This window comes from Serinus canaria, chromosome 22, assembly GCF_022539315.1.
Source record: "Serinus canaria isolate serCan28SL12 chromosome 22, serCan2020, whole genome shotgun sequence".
NCBI lineage: Eukaryota > Metazoa > Chordata > Aves > Passeriformes > Fringillidae > Serinus > Serinus canaria.
In genome coordinates this window covers 3,446,419-3,469,298 of record NC_066335.1, presented here as the reverse complement: position 1 = coordinate 3,469,298, position 22,880 = coordinate 3,446,419, and the positions used below count along the sequence as shown (strand labels likewise).

The window sequence follows — 22,880 nt, the reverse complement described above, 5'->3', positions numbered from 1 at the left end:
TTCTTTTCCTTTTTCCCCTTTTCTTTTCCTTATTCCTTTTCCCCCTCCCTCTTTCCCTTCCCTCCTCTCCAGCCCCTCCCGGGATGGATTCCACTTTCCCTGCAAATCCCCGATTTTATTCCCATTATTTCCACCTCATCCAGGCCAGGAGAAACTTTTCCATTTCTCCTGGAGCGGGAGCAGGCGCTGCTGCCGCTCAGTGGCAAAACGCAGGAGAATTCCTCTTTTCCCTATGGAATTTCCTCCCCTCCCTTGTTGTTTTTTATAAAATAAAATTAATGTATTTATTCTTTAGATCTTAAATATTGAGATATTTATTACAGCTGCTACAACCATTGGATATATATAATAATATAATTCAAAATATTTACATAGTGATAGCCATAAATTGAATTTATTCCAAAATATTGACACACGCATAAGTTTATTTCAAAACATTGAAACTTTGATCGCTATAAATTTAATATATTTCAAAATATTGACACATTTCTAAGTATAAATTTTATATATTTCAAAATAGTAACACATGTGTGGCTATAAATGTAATATATTTCAAAATATTGACACATTTTTACCTATGAATTTTGTATATTTCAAAATATTGACACAGTTATAGCTACGAATTGTAAATATTTCTCAATTCTGTCATATTTATACCACAAATTCCTATTTCTGTCGTTTTTCTCGCGATTTTGGGTCGGTTTTAGCGGCTGCGCTCCCGGCTCCTCCTGGCCACGCCCCCAGGCCATGGCCACGCCCCCAGGCCAAGGCCACGCCCCCCAGACCATGGCCACGCCCCCGGGGAATCCCTTCTCGTCCCCGCCGTGACGTCAGCGCGCTCTGCGTCACGTCCGGCGGCGCACCCGGAAGTGGCGTGGGGCCGGTTGCCATGGGGCGGCCCGGGAGGTGAAATTGGGGGGGGAGAGAGGGAGAGGGAAACCCCGGGAATGGGATCGGGACCGGGAATGAGACCGGGACCGGGAATGTGATACGGAATGGGAATGGGAACGAGACCGGGATCGGGAATGGGACCGGGATTAGGAGTGGGAATGGGATCGGGAATGCGAACGAGACCGGGATACGGAATGGGATCGGGACCGGGATGGCCGGGGGGCCGCGGGGCTCGGGGGGAGCCGGCCGGGCCCTGCGGGATGGTGGCGGCCGCGGGGAGCTGGACCAGCTCGTTCCGCTCCGCGTCCCGTCCCTGTCCCGTCCCAGTCCTTGCCTGCATCCCGTTCCCCCATCCCGTTCCCCCATCCCGTTCCCCCATCCCGTTCCCCCATCCCGTTTTTCCCCCATCCCCATCTCTCCATCCCACCCCGCTGTTCTCTGTCCCCCCCGGCCCCGCGCCCTGGGGCGGGATCCCCTCGGGCCGGGGAAGGAGGGACAGCCCCGGCTGCGTCCCCGGGCTGCAGTTCCAGCATTTCCTTGGCTCTTTCGGAGTTCTGCTGGTGCTCGATCCCGGCAGGGGTCCCAGAACCCCGGGATGCTTTGGGGGAAGGGCCTCACACAGCACCTGGAATCCCATCGAGCTCCCAGCCCGGCCCTGCCGCTCTCCGGGGCTGCTCCAGCCGGGCCTGGGGCGCTGCCGGGATCCGGGGGTGGCCCCGGCTCCTCCCCACCGTGCCCGGGGGGATTCGGTGCTTCCATCCCCTCTGGATTCCTGATCCTTTGGATTCCTGCACTCCTTACCCGGGGTGGCCCCACATCCCAGAGGGAAGGGAAGGGAAGGGAAGGGAAGGGAAGGGAAGGGAAGGGAAGGGAAGGGAAGGGAAGGGAAGGGAAGGGAAGGGAAGGGAAGGGAAGGGAAGGGAAGGGAAGGGAAGGGAAGGGAAGGGAAGGGAAGGGAAGGGAAGGGAAGGGAAGGGAAGGGTGTTTCCTCAGGGATCTCCCTGTGCTGACAGGGAATCAGCTGCCTGGGTTTTCCCTCAGGAGCAGGGCAGGGATGGCCCAGGGCAGCTCGGGTGTTCCTGGTCCCTCCGAGGTCACCGGCTGAGGCTGCACAGCTCCTGCTGCTGCCCCATCCCAAAATGGGCAGGTGAGGATCCCAGAGGAGCTGTGGGAGTAACTGGAAAGGCTTTGGAGGGAAGGACAGGGAACCTAATCAGGAATTCCAGCATGGGAATGGTGTCCTGAGTCCTCTCAATCCACAGCAAAACCCTGGAGTGGGTTGGGTTGGGTTGGAAGGGGCCTTAAGGATCATCCCCCCCCTGCCATGACAGGGACACCTCCCTCTGTCCCAGGGGCTCCAGCCTGGCCTTGGGCACTTCAGGGGTGCAGGGGCAGCCACAGCTCCCTGGGAATTCCATCCCAGCCAGCAATTCCTTCCCGATCTCCCATCCAGCCCTGCCCTGGGGCAGTGGGAGCCATTCCCTGTGTCCCTCCATCCCATGTCCCAGGTCTCTCTCCAGCTCTCCTGGAGCCCCTTCAGGCCCTGGGGAACTGCCCTGAGGTCCCAGGTTTCTCCAGGATCATCCCCAGATTTCCATTCCCTGAATCCCAAGCCAGGCTTTTCCCTCCCTCCTGGCTCTCATTTTCCTGACACTTTGAAAGAAAGCCAGGAGATAAAAGGAGCTCCAGCCCCAAACCCAGCAAATCCCATGGGATCCTTCCGTCCTCCTCAGCCCCACTCCCAGGGGTGGGGCAGGAGTGGGAATTCCATCCCAGCCCCTCCCCACCCTCCAGGCAGGAATTTTTCCTGCGTTCAGCCCCAAATCCATCCCTCAACGCTCTCTTTTCTCCCTCGGCATTCCAGGATCAGCATCTCCTGCCTGCTCCCGGCCTCGTGGCACTTCAGCCTCTCTCCCGTGGGCTGTCCCCGCGTCCTGAACGCGTCCCTGCGGCAGCTGCTGCTCCTGGCGGCGGCCGCGGCTGCGGCGGCGCTGCTGCTCTGCTCGCTGCTGCTGCTGCGGGGCAGGCACCGCCAGGGGAGATTCCAGAGGTGAGAGGGAGGGAATTCCATGGGAATGGAGGGAATGGGGAATAGGAAATGGGGAAATGCTCTGCTCGCTGCTGCTGCTGCGGGGCAGGCACCGCCAGGGGAGATTCCAGAGGTGAGAGAATCCCTGGGAATGGGGAATGGGGAAATGCTGCTCTGCTCGCTGCTGCTGCTGCGGGGCAGGCACCGCCAGGGGAGATTCCAGAGGTGAGAGAATCCCGGGGAATGGGGAAATGCTGCTCTGCTCGCTGCTGCTGCTGCGGGGCAGGCACCGCCAGGGGAGATTCCAGAGGTGAGAGGGAGGGAATTCCATGGGAATGGAGGGAATGGGGAATAGGAAATGGGGAAATGCTCTGCTCGCTGCTGCTGCTGCGGGGCAGGCACCGCCAGGGGAGATTCCAGAGGTGAGAGAATCCTTGGGAATGGAGGGAATGGGGAAATGCTGCTCTGCTCGCTGCTGCTGCTGCGGGGCAGGCACCGCCAGGGGAGATTCCAGAGGTGAGAGAATCCCTGGGACTGGGGAATGGGGAATAGGAAATGGGGAAATGCTGCTCTGCTCGCTGCTGCTGCTGCGGGGCAGGCACCGCCAGGGGAGATTCCAGAGGTGAGAGGGAGGGAATTCCATGGGAATGGGAGTAACAGGGAATGGGGAAATGCTGATCTGCTCGCTGCTGCTGCTCTGCGGGAAGCCGCACCCGGGAGGGGAGATTCCAGAGGTGAGAGGGAGGGAATTCTATGGGAAATAGGGAAAGGGGAAATGCTGCTCTGCTCCTGATCCACGGGAAGTACCAAGCCTGGGATGGGAGATTCCAGAGGTGAGAGGGAGAGGATTCCATGTAAAACAGGGAAAGGGGAGAGAGAAAGTGCTGCTCTGCTCCTGATCCGCAGCAAGCACCGTGCCCAGGATGGGAAATTCCACAGGTGAGAGGGGAGGGAATCCACGGGAATGGAGGGAACCCCCATTCTAAAACCCCCAAAATTCTACATTTTCACCCTGTGACAAATTCACTGCCATTCTACTCAAACCCCTGTGGTCTGTAACTCCTCACACAAAGTTGGGAATTGTTTCCATGGCTAAAACCAAAGGCCCAGGTGTGTTTGACTCCGTGCCAAGGTCTCTGAGCCCCTGCCAGGGTCTGGAGTCCCCCAGGGCAGCCAGAGCAATGTCCTGGGTCCTGACACTGAAGGAGCTGCAGCAATTCCCATTTTCCCCAGGTACCTGGCCAGGGTGACAGACACAGAGGCCACGGACACCGGGAACCCCAACCTGAGCTACGGCATCGTGGTGGACTGCGGCAGCAGCGGCTCCCGCGTCTTTGTCTACTGCTGGCCCCGGCACAACGGCAACCCCAAGGACCTGCTGGACATCCAGCAGATGAGGGACAGCTCCAGGAAACCCGTGGTGATGAAAATCAAACCAGGTACTGGCACCAACATGGAATTCCTCCCTCGTTTCCTCTCCTAACTCTGCGTTCTGCACTCCAGAGGGGCTGGATAAAGGATATTTCCAGCATGGAACAGCTCCAGGTTTCTTTGGGGTTGGTTTGCAGGGGGTTTTGTGGAGGTTAAAGTTTGAAAACGGCAGGAGGGAGAGGTTTGTCCATGGATAAGGCAGGTGCTGTCCCCAGGAGCTGCTGGACATGCAGCAGATGAGGGACAGCTCCAGGAAACCCGTGGTGATGAAAATCAAACCAGGGACTGGGAGAAACATGGAATTTATCCAGGATTTATATAGTATATAGTATGAATCGGATACCATTTCTATTCTATTCTATTCTATTCTATTCTATTCTATTCTATTCTATTCTATTCTATTCTACAAAATTTATATATGATATGATATGATATTATGTATATTTTATACATTATATATTATATCATTATGTCATTATATTATTATGTGATATATATAGTATACTATATAGATCATATAATATATGAATAGTATACTATTCTTTAGTAGTATAACAACATAATGCATGATAATATAATATAATATAATATAATATAATATAATATAATATAATATAATATAATATAATATAATATCATATAATATAATATAATATAATATAATATAATATAATATAATATAATTATAATATAATATAATATAGTATAATATAATCTAGTATAATATAATACAATATAATATGATGCAATATAATATAATGCAATGCAATATAATGCAATGCAATATAATGCAATATAATGCAGTACTGTATAATATAATGCAATGCAATACAATATAATATAATACAATATAATGTAATATGCAATGTAATATAATGTAATATAATGCAATATAATATATGCAATATAATACAATACAATGCAATGCAATACAATATAATACAATATAATATACAATGCAATACAATATAATACAATATAATATACAATACAATACAATACAATACAATGCAATATATGGTCTATATGATAAGCCAATACCAGCCATGACAATATCATGAAATACCGACCATCCTGCTGTGTGCACGGAGTCAGATCCAGCATCCCTGCCTCCAGCAGGGCCCCCTCAGCGCCAGCCCGTGCTCAGGGTTCCCAGGCAGTGCTGCACTGCCCTGCTGCCCTCCCTGTGTTCCAGGGATCTCGGAGTTTGCCAGCTCTCCCGAGCAGGTCAGCGATTACATCGCGCCCCTGCTCAGCTTCGCCGCCCGGCACGTGCCGCGCTCCAAGCACCGCGAGACGCCGCTCTACATCCTGTGCACGGCGGGCATGAGGATCCTGCCCCAGAGGTGAGCCCTGCTGCTGAGCCCCAGGGGCTGGGGAAGGGTGTCTCCAGCCTGGAACAGCTCCAGGTTTCTTTGGGAGTGGTTTGCAGGGGATTTGAGTCTGGAATGGGGCAGGAGGGAGAGGGTCCATGGGACAGGATGAGAATCAATGCAGGTACTGGGAAAAGTCAGCTCCATGTGGGAATTCCTCCATGATTTCCTCTCCTGACTGTGCTTCCTGCACTTCAAAGGGGCTGGATAAGGGAAATTTCCAGCATGGAACTGCTCCAGGTTTCTTTGGGATTGGTCTGCCGGAGTTTCAGTCTGGAATGGGGCAGGAGGGAGAGGATATTCCATGGGACAGTAGGAAACTCATTGTGATAAAAATCCATCCAGGTGCTGGGAGAAACATGGAATTCCTCCATGATTTCCTCTCCTGACTCTGCTTCCTGCACTCCAGAGGGGCTGGATAAAGGATATCTCCCTGTTGTGAGGGTGGAACAGCTCCAGGGGGTTTTGGGGTTGGTTTGCAGGAGTTTGAGTCTGGAATGGGGAAGGAGCGAGAGGGTCCATGGGACAGGATGAGAATCAATGCAGGAACTGGGAAAAGTCAGCTCCACGTGGGAATTCCTCCATGATTTCCACTCCTGACTGTGCTTCCTGCACTCCAGGTTTCTTTGGGGTTGGTTTGCAGAGGATTTGAGTCTGGAATGGGGCAGGAGGGAGAGGGTCCTTGGGACAGCAGTAGGAAACCCGTGGTGATGAAAGTTAAAGAAGCTACTGGGAGAAATGTGGAATTTCTCCATGATTTCCTCTCCTGACTGTGCTTCCTGCACTCCAGAGGGGCTGCATAAAGGAAATTTCCATGTTGTGAGGGTGAAACAGCTCCAGGGGTTTTTGGGATTGGTTTGCAGGAGTTTAAGTCTGGAATGGGGCAGGAGGGAGAGGATTTTCCACAGGACAGCAACAGGAAACCCATGGTGATGAAAATCCATCCAGGTACTGGGAGAAACATGGAATTCCTCCATGATTTCCTCTCCTGACTCTGCTTCCTGCACTCCAGAGGGGCTGGATAAGGGAAATTTCCAGCCTGGAACAGCTCCAGGTTTCTTTGGGGTTGGTTTGCAGGGGATTTGAGTCTGGAATGGGGCAGGAGGGAGAGGATCCATGGACATGAGAATCAATGCGGTACTGGAAAGTCAGCTCCACGGGAATTCCTCCATGATTCCTCTCCTGACTGTGCTTCCTGCACTCAAGGGGCTGGATAAGGATATTTCCAGCATGGACTGCTCCAGGTTTCTTTGGATTGGTCTGCAGGATTTCAATCTGGAATGGGGCAGAGGGAGAGGATATTCCATGGGACAGTAGGAACTCATTGTGATAAAATCCATCCAGGTGCTGGGAGAAACATGGAATTCCTCCATGATTTCCTCTCCTGACTGTGCTTCCTGCACTCCAGAGGGGCTGGATAAAGGATATCTCCCTGTTGTGAGGGTGGAACAGCTCCAGGGGTTTTGGGGTTGGTTTGCAGGAGTTTGAGTCTGGAATGGGCAGGAGCGAGAGGGTCCATGGGACAGGATGAGAATCAATGCAGGAACTGGGAAAAGTCAGCTCCACGTGGGAATTCCTCCATGATTTCCACTCCTGACTGTGCTTCCTGCACTCCAGGTTTCTTTGGGGTTGGTTTGCAGAGGATTTGAGTCTGGAATGGGGCAGGAGGGAGAGGGTCCTTGGGACAGCAGTAGGAAACCCGTGGTGATGAAAGTTAAAGAAGCTACTGGGAGAAATGTGGAATTCCTCCATGATTTCCTCTCCTGACTGTGCTTCCTGCACTCCAGAGGGGCTGGATAAGGGAAATTTCCATGTTGTGAGGGTGAAACAGCTCCAGGGGTTTTTGGGATTGGTTTGCAGGAGTTTAAGTCTGGAATGGGGCAGGAGGGAGAGGATTTTCCACAGGACAGCAACAGGAAACCCATGGTGATGAAAATCCATCCAGGTACTGGGAGAAACATGGAATTCCTCCATGATTTCCTCTCCGTGCACTGGTGCTTCCGCTGCACTCCAGAGGGGGCGGTGATAAGGGAAATTCCAGCCTGGAAAAGCAGCTCCAGGTTTCCCTGTTGCAGATGGGTTTGAAGCCTTTGTTGGTGGAATTTTGCAGCCAGCAGAAAGCCATCCTGGAGGATCTGCTCACGGACATCCCTGTGCACTTCGATTTCCTCTTCTCTGACTCCCACGCTGAGGTGATTTCTGGGAAGCAGGAAGGTAGGTGGGCCTTGGGAAAGTGTCTGGGAAATATTTGGGATTCCCAAGGGAAGATTTGGGGTGGTTTTTAATTGGTTTTCCAAATCCTGCTTTTCCTGAGAGCCTTTGTTCCTCAGGAGAGGAATATTCCTGTGTGCCTCTGGAATGTTCCTGTGTGCCTCTGGAATGTTCCTGTGTGCCTCTGGAATGTTCCTGTGTGCCTCTGGAATGTTCCTGTGTTCTCTGGAATGTTTCTGTGTGCCTCTGGAATGTTCCTGTGTGCCTCTGGAATGATCCTTTGTGCCTCTGGCCCCCTGATGGGCCAAATCTCTGCTGATTACCCTGAAAATTAACTGGAATTGAATCTGGAAAATATTTGGGATTTCCAAGGGAAGATTTGGGGTGTTTTTGTTGCTTTTTCAAATCCTGATTGGCCAAATCTTTGCTGATTATCCCTGAAGATTTAATGGCCCTGGATCCATTTCCTGAAGAGGGAGGGGAAGGATAAATCCCAGCATTCCTGAGGGAAGGAACTTTGCAGGATGAGACAATTTGGAAAGCAGAGATATTTTGGTGATCACCAGAGCCCTGAAATCCCTTTAAAATTACATTTCCTTCCGTTCTCTCCTGAATTTTACACATCAGAGTGTCTGTAATTCACTCAGCCAGGAATTTTGTCATGGCATTGACCTGGGAGAGGAGAAAATCAGCAGGAATTCCTGATGGAATCGATGATTTCCCAGGAATGTTCAACTTCTACAGTTCTATAAAATAGAAGGGAGCAATCCCAGAGCTGAACTGACCCAGGGAAAAGGAATGGCTGCAATGTTTCAGTCTGCTCTCAAGTCACAGTGCAGCCATTCCTGACTGTCCTGGCATTCCAGAGCTGCCTTTCTCCACCTGCAGGAGTCTACGCCTGGATCGGGATCAACTTCGTCCTTGGGAGGTTCGAGCACACGGACGATGGTGAGCGCCAGGGGGGGGCGGGGCTGCAGGGCTGAGGGGCCAGCCAGATGTTGGGCTGCAGCTCCAGCCAGATGTTGGGGTGCCGTTCCAGATGTTGAGATGCAGTTCCAGATGTTGGGCTGCCATTCCAGCCAGATGTTGGGGTGCAGTGCCAGATGTTGGGAGGCAGTTCCAGCCAGATGTTGGGAGGTAGTTCCAGATGTTGGGGTGCAACTCCAGCCAGATGTTGGGGTTCAGTTCCAGATGTTGGGGTGCAGTTCCAGATGTTGGGCTGCAGTTCCAGCCAGATGTTGGGAGGCAGTTCCAGATGTTGGGATGCAGTTCCAGCCAGATGTTGGGAGGTAGTTCCAGATGTTGGGGTGCAACTCCAGCCCGATGTTGGGGTGCAGTTCCAGATGTTGGGGTGCGTTCCAGATGTTGGGCAGTCCAGATGTTGGGGCAGTTCCAGATGTTGGGAGGCAGTTCCAGCATGTTGGGGCTTCCCAGTTGGGCAGCCGATGTTGGGCGTTCCAGCCAGATGTTGGGCGGCAGTTCCAGCCAGATGTTGGGATGCAGTTCCAGATGTTGGGATGCAGTTCCAGCCAGACATTGAGATGCAGTTCCAGATGTTGGGAGGCAGTTCCAGCCAGATGTTGGGCGGCAGTTCCAGCCAGATGTTGGGATGCAGTTCCAGATGTTGGGGTGCAACTCCAGCCAGATGTTGGGGCGCCGGTCCAGATGTTGGGGTGCAACTCCAGCCAGATGTTGGGGTGCAGTTCCAGATGTTGGGGTGCAACTCCAGCCAGATGTTGGGGTGCAGTTCCAGATGTTGGGGTGCAGTTCCAGATGTTGGGCTGCAGTTCCAGCCAGATGTTGGGAGGCAGTTCCAGATGTTGGGAGGCAGTTCCAGCCAGATGTTGGGAGGCAGTTCCAGCCAGATGTTCAGATGCAGTTCCAGATGTTGGGGTGCAACTCCAGCCAGATGTTGGGGCGCCGTTCCAGATGTTGGGAGGCAGTTCCAGCCAGATGTTGGGAGGTGGTTCCAGATGTTGGGAGGCAGTTCCAGCCAGATGTTGGGAGGTGGTTCCAGATGTTGGGAGGTAGTTCCAGCCAGATGTTGGGGTGCAGTGCCAGATGTTGGGATGCAGTTCCAGCCAGATGTTGGGGTGCAGTGCCAGATGTTGGGAGGCAGTTCTAGCCAGATGTTGGCAGCTGCTGCAGGGGTTGGGTTGGGTTGGCTCCACTCCCAGCTGAACCTTTACCAGCCCCAGCAGCCGCTGCTCTGGGCCCTCCCTGGCTGCATCCCCAGGAGTTTTCCCTGTATCCCATTTGTTCTTCCCAGTTCCCCACTGATTCTTCCCCTTTTTCCCATTGATTTTTCCCATGTTTTCCCAGAGGATGGAGCTGCAGCTCCCAGGCAGCGAGCACAGAGGTTTTTCCCCATTTTCCCACTGGTTTTTCCCAGTATCCCCCTGATTTTCTCATCTTTCCCATGTTTTCCCAGAGGACAAGGCCGTGGTGGGAGGTGCAGGTCCCTGGCAGTGAGCACAGGGATTTAATGTATTTCCATGGATTTTTCCCATTTTCCCATGGATTTTTCCCATTTCCCATTTATTTTTCCCTGTGTTTCCTAGAGGATGAAGCTGTGTTGGAGGTGCTGGTCCCAGGCAGAGAGTACAGGGATTTTCCCTCATTTCCCATGGATTTTTTCCTCTATGCCAGTGATTTTTCCCATTTTCCCATGGATTTTTCCATGTTTTCCAGAGGATGAGGCCGTGGTGGAGATGCAGGTCCCTGGCAGCGAGCCCAGTGATTTTTCCCATTTTCCCATGGATTTTTCCATGTTTTCCCAGAGGATGAGGCCGTGGTGGAGGTGCAGGTCCCTGGCAGCGAGCACAGGGATTTTTCCCATTTTCCCATGGATTTTTCCATGTTTTCCAGAGGATGAGGCCGTGGTGGAGATGCAGGTCCCTGGCAGTGAGCCCAGTGATTTTTCCCATTTTCCCATGGATTTTTCCCATGGATGTGTTTCCCAGTGCCCATGGATTTTTCCCATTTTCCCATGGATTTTTCCATGTTTTCCCAGAGGATGAGGCCGTGGTGGAGGTGCAGGTCCCTGGCAGCGAGCACCACGATCCCGTGTTCCGCAAGAGAACCGTGGGGATCCTGGACATGGGCGGGGTCTCCACGCAGATCGCCTACGAGGTGCCCCCAAGTGTAAGCCTTGCCTTGCCTCCCCCTCCAGCTCATCACCCAGGAATTCCCTCTCCTTTTCCTCTCTTTCCCGTCCTTTGGAATCCTCCATCCCATCCCATTCCCAAAAAAAGTTTGGTTTTTTTCATTCCCATCACTCAAATCTCGCATGAGTCCTTCATTTTTAATCTTTCTGGACAATTTTAAATCCCTTGCCTTCCAAAATTTGCATCCTGGGGCTTTAAAACCCCAAAATTCCTGGTGGTTCCTACAAAGAGCCTTCCATAAAAATGACTTTTTCCTTTAATTTTTGGGAGAAATGGAATTAGCAGTTATGAATGTCACAGAATGGAACATAAATTGCTGCAATTCCACTGAGTTCTGGGGCAATTCCTGAATTTTCCAAGCTGAACTTCCCATGAAATAAATTGAGAATTATCTAAAGGAAGAACAGCATCAAATCCCCACCTTTGGCTCTGTTCTAACCATGGATAAATGGAGGTTTTAAATCCTGTGGAATGATGGTTCCCTAATTAACTCCCTCATTCCTCTGTTTTAATTAACAGAGGGTGTAAGAAATGATTTGGAATTGTTAAAATCTGAACATTCAGCTCCAGAGCAGATCCAGTCAAAAATCAGCTGGGAAAACAGGGATGAAAATTCCTGCCTGTGGGGTGGTTTTGTCTGAGCAGAAATGGATTTAAAATGGGAATTTTGGTCATGGAATCTGTCCTGGGAATCAAGAGTGGGAGGGGGGAAGTGGAGCACTGAATTCAGCAGCCACAATCCACATTTTTCCATGGGAGAAGAAAATTCCTGGCTCCACAGAAGCAATTCCTGGGCTTTGCAAGGCCAGGGATCTGAAATCCCAAGATTTTGCTGTCCCTGTGAAGAGATCTTTTCCAAAATGATGTGGGAAGTGATCATTCCCAAGGAAAGCTCTTTTATTTTGCTCTCCCTATGAAATAATCTTGGATTTTCCAAATAAAATGGGAGAGCTGATCGTTCCCAAGGAAAATCCCTTTTTTTTTTTTTCTCTCCCTATGAAGCAATCCTGGTCTTTTTAACAAAAAATATGGGAGAGATGATGATTCCCAAGGAAAATCCCTCAGTTTGCCTCTCCCTCTGAAATAATCTTGGGTTTTCCAAATAATGTGGGAGATGATGATCCCTGAGGAGAACTCCTGGAATGTCTGGATTGTAAAGGGCTGGAAAGCAATGGGAATGCTGCCCAGAGCAGGGTGGGGTTCTCATTCCTGGGAATATCCAAAGTCTGCAGGTGTGGCTCTTTGGGATTCCTGGAGTGATGATCTTCAAGGTCTTTCCCAACCAGAACACTTCCATGATGCTGTGGGAACATCCAGATATCCTGGGAATATCCAAAAATCGTGGATGTGGCTCTTCAGGACTGTTGGGTTGATGGTCTTCAAGATCTTCAAGATCATTCCCAAGCAGAACATTTCCACGATGTGGAAGAGATGGGGGATATTTGAGGTGTCCAAGACATCCCAAAAAATTCATTTTGGGATTGGAATCATCCCAGTGATCCCTGATTTTGCTGGGTCAGGATGCAGGGAGCACAGACAGGAAAGCACTAAAGGGATGGGTGAAATTTAAGGTGTCCAAGACATCCCAAAAAATTCATTTTGGGATCAGGGCCATCCCAGCAATTCCTGATTTTGCTGTTGGATTGATGATCTTCAAGATCTTTTCCAATCAGAGCTCCTTGATCCCATGGGAATATCCTTTATCCAGAGTGCAGGGAGCACAGACAGGAGAGGAAAGCATGAAAGAGTTGGGTGAAATTAGAGGTGTCCAAGACATCCCAAAAATTCATTTTGGGACCAGGGCCATCCCAGTGATTCCTAGTTTTGCTGTTGGATTGATGATCTTTAAGACCTTTTCCTCCACGATCCCATGGGATCATCCTTTATCCAGAGTGCAGGGAGCACAGACAGGAGAGGAAAGCATGAAAGAGATGGGTGAAATTAAAGGTGTCCAAGACATCAAAAAAAATTAATTTTCAGATCAGAACCATCCCAGTGATCCCTGATTTTGCTGTTGGATTGATGTTCTTCAAGATCTTCAAGATCTTTTCCAACCAGATCACCTCCACCATCCCATGGGATCATCCTTTACCCAGAGTGCAGGGAGCACAGACAGGAAAGCTCTAAAGAGATGATTGAAACTAGAGGTGTCCAAGACATCCCAAAAATTCATTTTGGGACCAGGGCCATCCCAGTGATTCCTGATTTTGCTGTTGGATTGATAATCTTCAAGACCTTTTCCAACCAGATCACCTCTATGATCCCATGGGAATATCCTTTATCCAGAGTGCAGGGAGCACAGACAGGAGAGGAAAGCATGAAAGAGTTGGGCGAGGGGTGAACTTAAAGGTGTTCAAGACATCCCAAAAAATCCATTTTTGGATCAGAATCATCCCAGTGATCCCTGATCATGCTGTTGGATTGATGTTCTTCAAGGTCTTTTCCAACCAGATCACCTCCACCATCCCATGGGATCATCCTTTACCCAGAGTGCAGGGAGCACAGACAGGAGAGGAAAGCTCTGAAGAGATGGGTGAAACTAGAGGTGTCCAAGACATCCCAAAAAATTCATTTTGGGACCAGGGCCATCCCAGTGATCCCTGATTTTGCTGGGTCAGGATGCAGGGAGCACAGACAGAAAAGCTCTAAAGAAATGATTGAAACTAGAGGTGTCCAAGGCATCCCAGAAGTTCTCGTTGGGATCAGGGCCGGGCAGTGATCCCGGTTTTGCCGCGCAGGAGGAGGTGGCCAAGAGCCTGCTGGCCGAGGTGAACCTGGGCTGCGACGCGCACCAGACGGAGCACGTGTACCGCCTGTACGTGGCCACCTTCCTGGGCTTCGGCGGCAACGCCGCGCGCAGGAGGTACGAGGAGAGCCTCCTGTCCAGCAGGAACAGGTACCGGGAATTCCGGGAGCGGGGGGGCTGCTCCAGCTCTGGGAGCAGCCTGGGGGGGTGGGAGGTGCTCCTGGAAGGGTGGGAATGATGCTGGATGTTGTGTGGGAAGGGAAGATCTGGGAAGAGGGGAGGAGTTGGAGTCAGCTGAAAAAGTGGGAATTTAGGTTGGATTTATGGAGGTGAGGGCTGGGATGGAATTCCCAGAGGAGCTGTGGCTGCTCCAGCCCTGGGAGCGACGGCTTGGAGCAGCCTGGGGTGGTGGGAGGTGCTCTTGGAAAGATGGGAATGATGCTGGATGTTGTGTGGAGAGATCACGGCACTTCCAGTGTGTGATGGGAAGAGACTGGATTTAATTAAGGAATTCCCAGTATGAGAGTGGTGATGGCTGGGATGGAATTCCCAGAGGAGCTGTGGCTGCTCCATCCCTGGCAGTGCCCAAGGTCAGCTTGGAGCAGCCTGAGGTGGAGCTCCTGGGAATGATGCTGGATGCTGTGTGGAGATCCCAGCACGTCTGGTGTGGGAAGGGAGGAACTGGGAAGTGGAGAGGGATTCCTGCTCAGGGATTGGAGTAATGGGGTCAAACTGAAATTTAGGTTGGATTTCGGGAAGGAATTCCCAATATGAGCGTGGTGATGGCTGGGATGGAATTCCCAGAGGAGCTGTGGCTGCTCCAGCCCTAGGAGGACCAGCTTGGAGCAGCCTGGGGGGGTGGGAGGTGGTCCTGGAAAGGTGGGAATGATGCTGGATGTTGTGTGGGAAAGGAAAATCTGGGAAGAGGGGAAGAGTGGGAGTCAGCTGAAAAAGTGGGAATTTAGGTTGGATTTATGGAAGGAATTCCCAATATGAGGGTGGTGAGGGCTGGGATGGAATTCCCAGAGGAGCTGTGGCTGCTCCATCCCTGGCAGTGCCCAAGGTCAGCTTGGAGCAGCCTGAGGTGGAGCTCCTGGGAATGATGCTGGATGTTGTGTGGAGATCCCAGCACGTCTGGTGTGGGAAGGGAAAACTGGGAAGTGGAGAGGGATTCCTGCTCAGGGATTGGAGTAATGGGGTCAGCTGGAAAAGTGGAAATTTAAGCTGGGCCTTGCTGAGCTCTCTTTGTCCCCCAGGTTGCTGGGTGGGCTGAGCTGGGCCTTGCTGAGCCAGGCCTGGCTGATCTCTCTCCCCCAGGCAGACTGGGCTGAGCTGGGCCTTGCTGAGCTGGGTCTGACTGATCTCTGTCTCCCAGGCAGGCCTTGCTGAGCTTGGCCTTGCTGATCTCCCACAGGCAGGCCTTGCTGAGCCAGGCCTTGCTGAGCCAGGCCTTGCTGAGCTAGGCCTTGCTGAGCCAGGCCTTGCTGAGCTTGGCCTTGCTGATCTCCCACAGGCAGGCCAGGCTGAGCCGGGCCTTGCTGAGCCGGGCCTTGCTGAGCCGGACTTTGCTGAGCCGCACCTTGCTGAGCTGGGCCTTGCTGATCTCGCGCAGGCGGGCCAGGCTGAGCTGGGCCTTGCTGAGCTGGGCCTAGCTGAGCCAGGCCTAGCTGATCTCTTTCCCCCAGCTGGGCCTTGCTGATCTCCCCCAGCCAGGCCAGGCTGAGCCAGGCTTTGCTGAGCCGGGCCTTGCTGAGCCGGGCCTTGCTGATCTCGCGCAGGCAGGCCTTGCTGAGCTCGCGCAGGCGGGCCTTGCTGAGCCGGGCCTTGCTGAGCCGAGCCTTGCTGATCTCGCGCAGGCAGGCCTTGCTGATCTCGCGCAGGCAGGCCTTGCTGAGCCGGGCCTTGCTGAGCCGGGCCTTGCTGAGCCGGGCCTTGCTGATCTCGCACAGGCAGGCCGGGCTCAGCCCGCAGGCCCCTCTCCCGGACCCGTGCCTGCCGCGGGACGCTCCGGACGAGCTGCGGCTCCGGGGGCTGCGGCTGCACCTGCGCGGCACCGGCGACTTCCAGCTGTGCCGGGAGCGGCTGCGGCCGCTGCTGAACCGAACCAACGGCACCGGCAGCTCCCTGAACGGCGTGCGGCAGCCGCCCCTGCAGCTGCAGAGCAGCGAGTTCTACGGCTTCTCCGAGTTCTACTACTGCACCGAGGACGTGCTGCGCATGGGCGGCGACTACAGCGCCGCCAGGTTCGCCAGAGCTGCACAGGTGGGGAAAGGGAGCCGTGCCCAGTGTAGAACAGCTCCCCACAAGGGCTGTGGTCCCCGAGTCCTGCAGGAAAACCTTGCCTTAAGAGATCCCAAACCCCTAAATTCACTAAGGGTTTTGTTCCCAAAGTCCTGCAGGAAAACGTTGCCTTAAGAGATCCCAAACCCCTAAATTCACTGGAGCTGCGCAGGTGAAAGAACAGGGATCCATTCCTAATTTAGAACATCTCTCCACAAGGGTTTTGTTCCCAAAGTCCTGCAGGAAAACACTGCCTTAAGAAATCCCACATTCCTAAATTCACTAAAGCTGCACAGGTGGGGAAATGGGGATAAATTCCTAATTTAGAACAGCTCTCCATAAGGGCTTTGTTCCCCAAGTCCTGCAGGAAGACGTTGCCTTAAGAGATCCTAAATTCATAATTTCACTAAAGTTTCACAGGTGAAAAAATGGGGATAAATTCCTAGTTTAGAACATCTCTCCACAAGGGCTTTGTTCCCCAAGTCCTGCAGGAAAACGTTGCCTTAAGAGATCCCAAACCCCTAAATTCACTGGAGCTGCACAGGTGAAAAAAGGGATCCATTCCTTCATTGAAGTCATTTCTCCATAAGGATTTTGTTCCCAAAGTCCTGAAACAAAAGGCATTGCCTTAAGAGATCCTAAATCCCTAAATTCCCTGAAGCTTCACAGGTGAAAAAAGGGATCCATTCCTTCATTTAAGTCATTTCTCCACAAGGGTTTTGTTCCCCAAGTCCTGCAGGAAAACGTTGCCTTAAGAGATCCCAAATTCCTAAATTCACTGGAGCTGCACAGGTGAAAAAAGGGATCCATTCCTAATTTAGAACATCCTCAAGGATTTGTTTCCCAAAGTCATGAAGAAAACATTGCTTTAAAAGATCCCACATTCATAAATTCACTGGAGCTGCACAGGTGAAAAATGGGGATCAATTCCTAATTTAGAACATGTCTCCATTAAGGATTTTGTTCCCAAAGTCCTGCAGAAAAACCTTGCCTTAAGACAGCCTAAATTTATAAATTCACTGGAGCTGCACAGGTGAAAAAATGGGGATCAATTCCTAGTTTAGAACAGCTCTCCATAAGGATTTTATTCCCAAAGTCCTGCAGAAAAACATTGCCTTAAGAGATCCCCAATCCCTAAATCCACCAGAGCTGCACAGGTGAAAGAAAAGGGATCCATTCCTGATTTAGAACATCCTCCAGGGTTTTATTCCCAAAGTCCTGCAGCAAATCTCTTCCCTAAGAGATCCCAAATTCCCAAATTCACTGAAGCCTCACAGGTGAAAAAAGGGATCCCTTCCTAATTTAGAACATCCTCAAGGGTTTTGTTCCCCGAGTCCTGCAGCAAATCTCTTTGTGTGGATCCAAAAATTCCCATGAAATTCGGGATTTGCCTGACTGGATGTTCCCAGAGAGTTGAACATTAATTCCACCCCAAATTCCAAGTGGAATCAAAATATTCCCATAAATTTTGGGATTTTCCTTACTGGATATTCCCAGAGAGTTGAACTTTAATTCCACCCCAAATTCCAAGTGGAGATCAAAATATTCCCACAAAATTTGGGGTTTTCCTTACTGGATATTCCCAGATAGTTGAACTTTAATTCTACCCCAAATTCCAAGTGGAGGTCAAAATATTCCCAGAAAATTTGGGATTTGCCTTGCTGGATATTCCCAGAGTTTAACATTAATTCTACCCCAAATTCCAACTGTGGATCAAAATATTCCCATGAAATCTGGATTTTTCTTTGGATATTCCCAAAGAGTTGAACTTTAATTCCATCCCAAATTCCAAGCATGGATCAAAATATTCCCATGAAATTTGGGATCCTGGTTATTCCTAGAGAGTTGAACATAAATTCCACCCCAAATTCCAAATGTGGATCCAAATATTCCCACAAAATTTGGGATCCTGGATATTCCCAGAGAGCTGAACATTAATTCCTCCCCAAATCCCAAGATTTTAACATTCATTCCACCCCAAATTCCAAGCGTGGATCCAAATATTCCCACGAAATTCGGCCTTTTCCTCCCTGGCAGTGCAAGCCGCCCTTCCTTTCTGGTTTTTGGTGTTCCAGATGGATTTTTCCTGGCGGGATTTTCCTCCTGCAGGCAGGAGGAGCGCCGGGATCATTCCCTTTTTCCCGTTTTTCTGCTTCCCTGCAGGATTACTGTGCCACGCGCTGGTCGGTGCTGCGGGAACGCTTCGAGCGCGGCCTCTACGCGCCCCACGCCGACCTGCACCGGCTCAAGTGAGCGGGCTCGGGGCTCGGGGCTGGCCTGGAGCTTCCTCCTGCCAGGGCCTGGCCCTCTGGGGCATCACGGGAACTGGGGAAAACTTGGGAGAGGCCTGAGGATTGGGAAAAGATCTCTTGGAAAAGCTGGAATGCTGAGCTGGGCTTAACCCTGGCTGATCCCACCCAGAGCTGCCAGGGCCTTTCCATGTCGTGGGATCACTGGAAGTGGGAAAAAAACCTGGAAAAGCTGAGAATTCCATGTTTAATTCTGCCCTGCAATTGCTGGAATGCTGAGCTGAGTTTATCCCATTCTCCCTGGCTGATCCCAGTGTTCCAGGTCCCACTATTGGCTGATCCCACTATTCCTGACTGATCCCACCCAGAACTCCCAAGGCCTTTCCATTTCATGGAATCACTGAAAGTGGGAAAAAAAAAAACTTGGGAAAGACCTGAAAATTGTGAAAAGATCCCTTGGAAAAGCTGAGAATTCCAGATTTAATTGTGTCCCCTGGGCGCTGGAGTGCTGAGCTGGGCTTAACCCTGGCTGATCCCACCCTGAACTGCCAGGGCCTTTCCATGTCGTGGGATCACTGGAAGTGGGAAAAAAACCTGGAAAAGCTGAGAATTCCATGTTTAATTCTGCCCTGCAATTGCTGAGCTGAGCTTATCCTGTTCTCCACGGATCCCAGTGTTCCTGATCCCACTGTTCCTGCCTGATCCCCCTTTTCCTGCCTGATCTCCCTTTTCCTGCCTGATCTCATTGTCCCTGATCCCACATTTCCTGTTGATCCCACTGTTCCTGATCCCATGTTTCCTGGCTGACCCCACATTTCCTGCCTGATCCTATTATCCCTGATCCCATTTTTCCTGGCTAACCCCACTGTCCCTGACCACACTGTTCCTGCCTGATCCCACTGTCCTTGACTGATCCCACATTTCCTGGCTGACCCCACTGTTCCTGACCCCATACCTCCCTGACCCCATTTCTCATGGCTGACCCCGCATCTCCCTGACCCCACATTTCCTTGACCCTATTTCTCCTGGCTGACCCCACATTTCCTGCCTGACCCCACTGTCCCTGACCCCAGATTTCCTGGCTGACCCCACACCTCCCTGACCCCACATTTCCCTGACCCTATTCCCCCTGTCTGACCCCACACCTCTCTGACCCCACATTCCCCCTGGCTAGCCCCACTTCCCCTGGCTGACCCCACTGTCCCTGACCCCACATCTCCTGGCTGACCCCATTCCCCTGGCTGACCCCACTGTCCCTGGCTGACCCCACACCTCCCTGACCCCACATTTCCTGGCTGACCCCACTGTCCCTGACCCCACTGTCCCTGACCCCATTCTCCTGGCTGACCCCACATCCCCTGGCTGACCCCATTCCCCTGGCTGACCCCACTGTCCCTGACCCCACTGTCCCTGACCCCACTGTCCCTGACCCCATTCCCCTGGCTGACCCCACATTTCCTGGCTGACCCCATTTCCCTGGCTGACCCCACATGCCCTGACCCCACATTTCCTGGCTGACCCCATTCCCCTGGCTGACCCCACTGTCCCTGACCCCATTCCCCTGGCTGACCCCACTGTCCCTGACCCCACATGCCCTGGCTGACCCCATTCCCCTGGCTGACCCCACATGCCCTGGCTGACCCCACATGCCCTGGCTGACCCCACACCTCCCTGACCCCACATCCCCTGGCTGACCCCACTGTCCCTGACCCCATTCCCCTGGCTGACTCCACTTTCCCTGACCCCATTCCCCTGGCTGACCCCATTCCCCCTGGCTGACCCCCTGCTCTCCCCCTGCAGGTTCCAGTGCTTTAAGTCCGCCTGGATGTTCGAGGTTTTCCACCGGGGCTTTTCCTTCCCGGAGAGCTACGGCAGCCTGCGGACGGCGCTGCAGGTCTACGACAAGGAGGTGCAGTGGACGCTGGGGGCCATCCTGTACCGCACCCGCTTCCTGCCCCTCAGGTACCCGGGAATGGGAACTTCCTGCCCCTCAGGTACCCGGGAACCGCCCTGGGAACGGGGCTGGGGGGAATGGAGGTCCCTCCGATTGGGGTTCTTGGAGCCTCGTCCCCAAAACGGGATCGGATTCCTGCCCTGAGCCAGCTGGCAGTGGAATTCTGCCTCTAATGTGTGTCCATTGTCCTTCTGCTCTTATCCAGGGACATCCTCTAAAAATCTGGGAAAAGCCTTTGGGAGGGGAATTTGGGATGGGAATTTGTGACTTTTAGAGCCTCAGCTTGGCGTTTCTAGAGCTTATTCCACCCAACGAGCTCTGATTCCCACCAGGCTGGCAGCAGAACTTTGCCTCTAAGTTGTGCCCATTGTCCCTCTGCTCTTTTCCGGGGACATCCTCAAAAAAAACTCAGAAAATCCTTTGGGAGGGGAATTTTGGGATGGGAACTTGTGCTTTTTAGAGCCTGGTCCCCAAAACAGGATCAGATTCCTGCCCTGAGCCCAGCTGGCAGTGGAACTTTGCCTCTAAGTCCTGCCCATTGTCCCTCTGCTCTTTTCCTCTCAAAAATCTGGGAAAAACCTTTGGGAGGGGAATTTTGGGATGGGAATTTGTAGTTTTTAGAACCTCAACTTGTGGTTTTTAGAACCTCAACTTGTGGTTTTTTCCTTATTCCCCCCAATGAGCTCTGATCCCCACCAGGCTGGCAGCAGAACTTTGCCTCTAAGTCATGCCCATTGTCCCTCTGCTCTTTTCCGGGGACATCCTCTCAAAAAACTCAGAAAATCCTTTGGGAGGGGAATTTTGGGATGGGAATTTGTGCTTTTTAGAGCCTCAACTTGCATTTTTTACATCCTGTTCCTCAAAATGGACTCAGATTCCTCCCTGAGCCCAGCTAGAAGTGGAATTTTGCCTCCAGAGCATTTCTGCTCTTTTCCAGAGACATCCTCTAAAAATCTGGGAAAAACCTTTGGGAAGGGAATTTTAGGATGGGAACTTGTGAGTTTTAGAGCCTCAGTTTATGGTTTTTAGAGCTCATTCCCCCCAGTGAGCTCTGATTCCCACCAGGCTGGCAGCAGAACTTTGCCTCTAAGTCGTGCCCATTGTCCTTCTGCTCTTTTCTGGGGACATCCTCAAAAAATCTGGGAAAAGCCTTTGGGAGGGGAATTTTGGGATGGGAACTTGTGCTTTTTAGAGCCTCAGCTTGAGCTTTTTAGAGCCTGGTCCCCAAAACAGGCCCAGATTCCTGCCCTGAGCCAGCTGGAAGTGGAATTTTGCCTCCAAAGTGTGGCTGCTGTCCCCCTGCTCTTATCCAGGGACATCCTCTCAAAAATCTGGGAAAAGCCTTTGGGAGGGGAATTTGGGATGGGAATTTGTGCTTTTCAGAGCCTCAGTTTATGGTTTTTAGAGCCCATTCCCCGCAGTGAGCTCTGATCCCCACCAGGCTGGCAGAGCCATTTGCCTCTAAGCTGTGCCCATTGTCCCCCTGCCCTTTTCCAGGGACATCCAGCAGGAGAATTTCCGTGGGATTCACTCTCGCTGGAGGAGCTTCTCCTTCGTCTACAATCCCTTGCTGTTCCTGGCCTGCTTCCTGGTGGTGCTGCTCTCCATCCTGCTGTACCTGCTGCGCCTGCGCCGCTTCCACCGCCCGCCCGCCGCCCCCTCCCCTCCCCTGTGGCTGCAGGAGGGGCTCCCCCCCCAGAAACCCCCCAAAATCCCGGCCTAGGGCTCCCAGCTGCAGGATCCATCCTCACACTCACACAGAAAAAAGCCATTTTTGCCTCAGGGTTCCTCCTTTTTTTGCCCCCTTTTTTTGGAGTTGGGAATTCCAGGGGAATGGGGTGGTGAGGGAAAAATGCCAAAAATAAAAAATGAGTTTTTGCTGGGAATGTTGCACTTGGGGGTGGGCAGGAGAGAAGGAGTTGAGTTCCCACCTTTGGGAGAGGCTGGAATCCCAGAATGAGGAAAAATTCCAAAAATAAAAAATGAGTTTTTGTTGGGAATGTTGCACTTGGGGGTGGGCAGGAGAGGAGGAGTTGAGTTCCCACCTTTGGGAGAGGCTGGAATCCCAGAATGAGCTTGGGTTTTCCTTTGCTGGATTCCATCCCTGCCCTCGCTTTGGAGTCTCAAAAGTTCCAAAAGCAGGAAAAAAAATTAAAAAAAAACCCTTTTGGGATATTTTCTGTGATTTTCCCTTCTGGGATGGAGAAGGAAAATCCCTCACACCCAACGCTGTGCTTCCATCACAAACTGCTTCCATCACTCCTGCTCCCTCCTGTTTCTCCTTGGAAAAGGGAAAGGATTTCTCCTTTTCACCCTCCCAGTCGCTGCTTCTGATCCCAAATTTCTGTTCCATCACCCTGGAGAGACCTCCCAGAAGCTCCAGGAATGTGCAGAGAACTGGAAAAGCAGAGGAGAACCTGCCCAGGGTCTTTCCAAGTCCTCTGGTAATTTATATTTTATTTAAAACTTGTTGGTTTTACTTGAAAGTCGAATTGTCCATGATTAAAGGTGGGATTTCTATGAACCTCTGGGCTGTGGCTGGTTTATTC

The 22,880-nt window shown here is 51.8% G+C and overlaps 1 protein-coding gene across 10 annotated transcripts; it reads left to right on the top strand.

Moving 5' to 3' along the window:
* The first annotated feature begins 811 nt into the window (after nucleotides 1-811).
* Nucleotides 812-22,855, top strand: ENTPD4 (ectonucleoside triphosphate diphosphohydrolase 4). 10 transcript variants are annotated; one of them, XM_050983064.1, is made up of 13 exons: nucleotides 812-906; nucleotides 1,933-2,038; nucleotides 2,756-2,941; nucleotides 4,154-4,359; nucleotides 5,547-5,697; nucleotides 7,835-7,938; nucleotides 8,824-8,883; nucleotides 10,949-11,079; nucleotides 13,841-13,998; nucleotides 15,798-16,091; nucleotides 18,292-18,377; nucleotides 20,178-20,339; nucleotides 21,829-22,855. In XM_050983064.1, exons 2-13 carry the CDS (start codon nucleotides 2,031-2,033, stop codon nucleotides 22,194-22,196), a joined length of 1,914 nt encoding a protein of 637 aa, XP_050839021.1. In that variant the 5' UTR covers nucleotides 812-906; nucleotides 1,933-2,030; the 3' UTR covers nucleotides 22,197-22,855. The 10 variants fall into 10 exon arrangements, with proteins under 10 accessions (XP_050839021.1, XP_050839019.1, XP_050839024.1 ...); XM_050983062.1 differs by having other exon boundaries at nucleotides 15,759-16,091; XM_050983067.1 differs by having other exon boundaries at nucleotides 15,759-16,110; nucleotides 21,829-22,187.
* The last annotated feature ends 25 nt before the right edge of the window (nucleotides 22,856-22,880 follow it).

Excerpts from the sequence above, each read along its gene's own strand:
- ENTPD4 (XM_050983062.1), top strand. Across the intron at positions 4,360-5,546 it reads GGTGATGAAAATCAAACCAG|GGATCTCGGAGTTTGCCAGC; the intron begins GTACTGGCACCA and ends CCTGTGTTCCAG. Across the intron at positions 16,092-18,291 it reads GGCGACTACAGCGCCGCCAG|GATTACTGTGCCACGCGCTG; the intron begins GTTCGCCAGAGC and ends GCTTCCCTGCAG.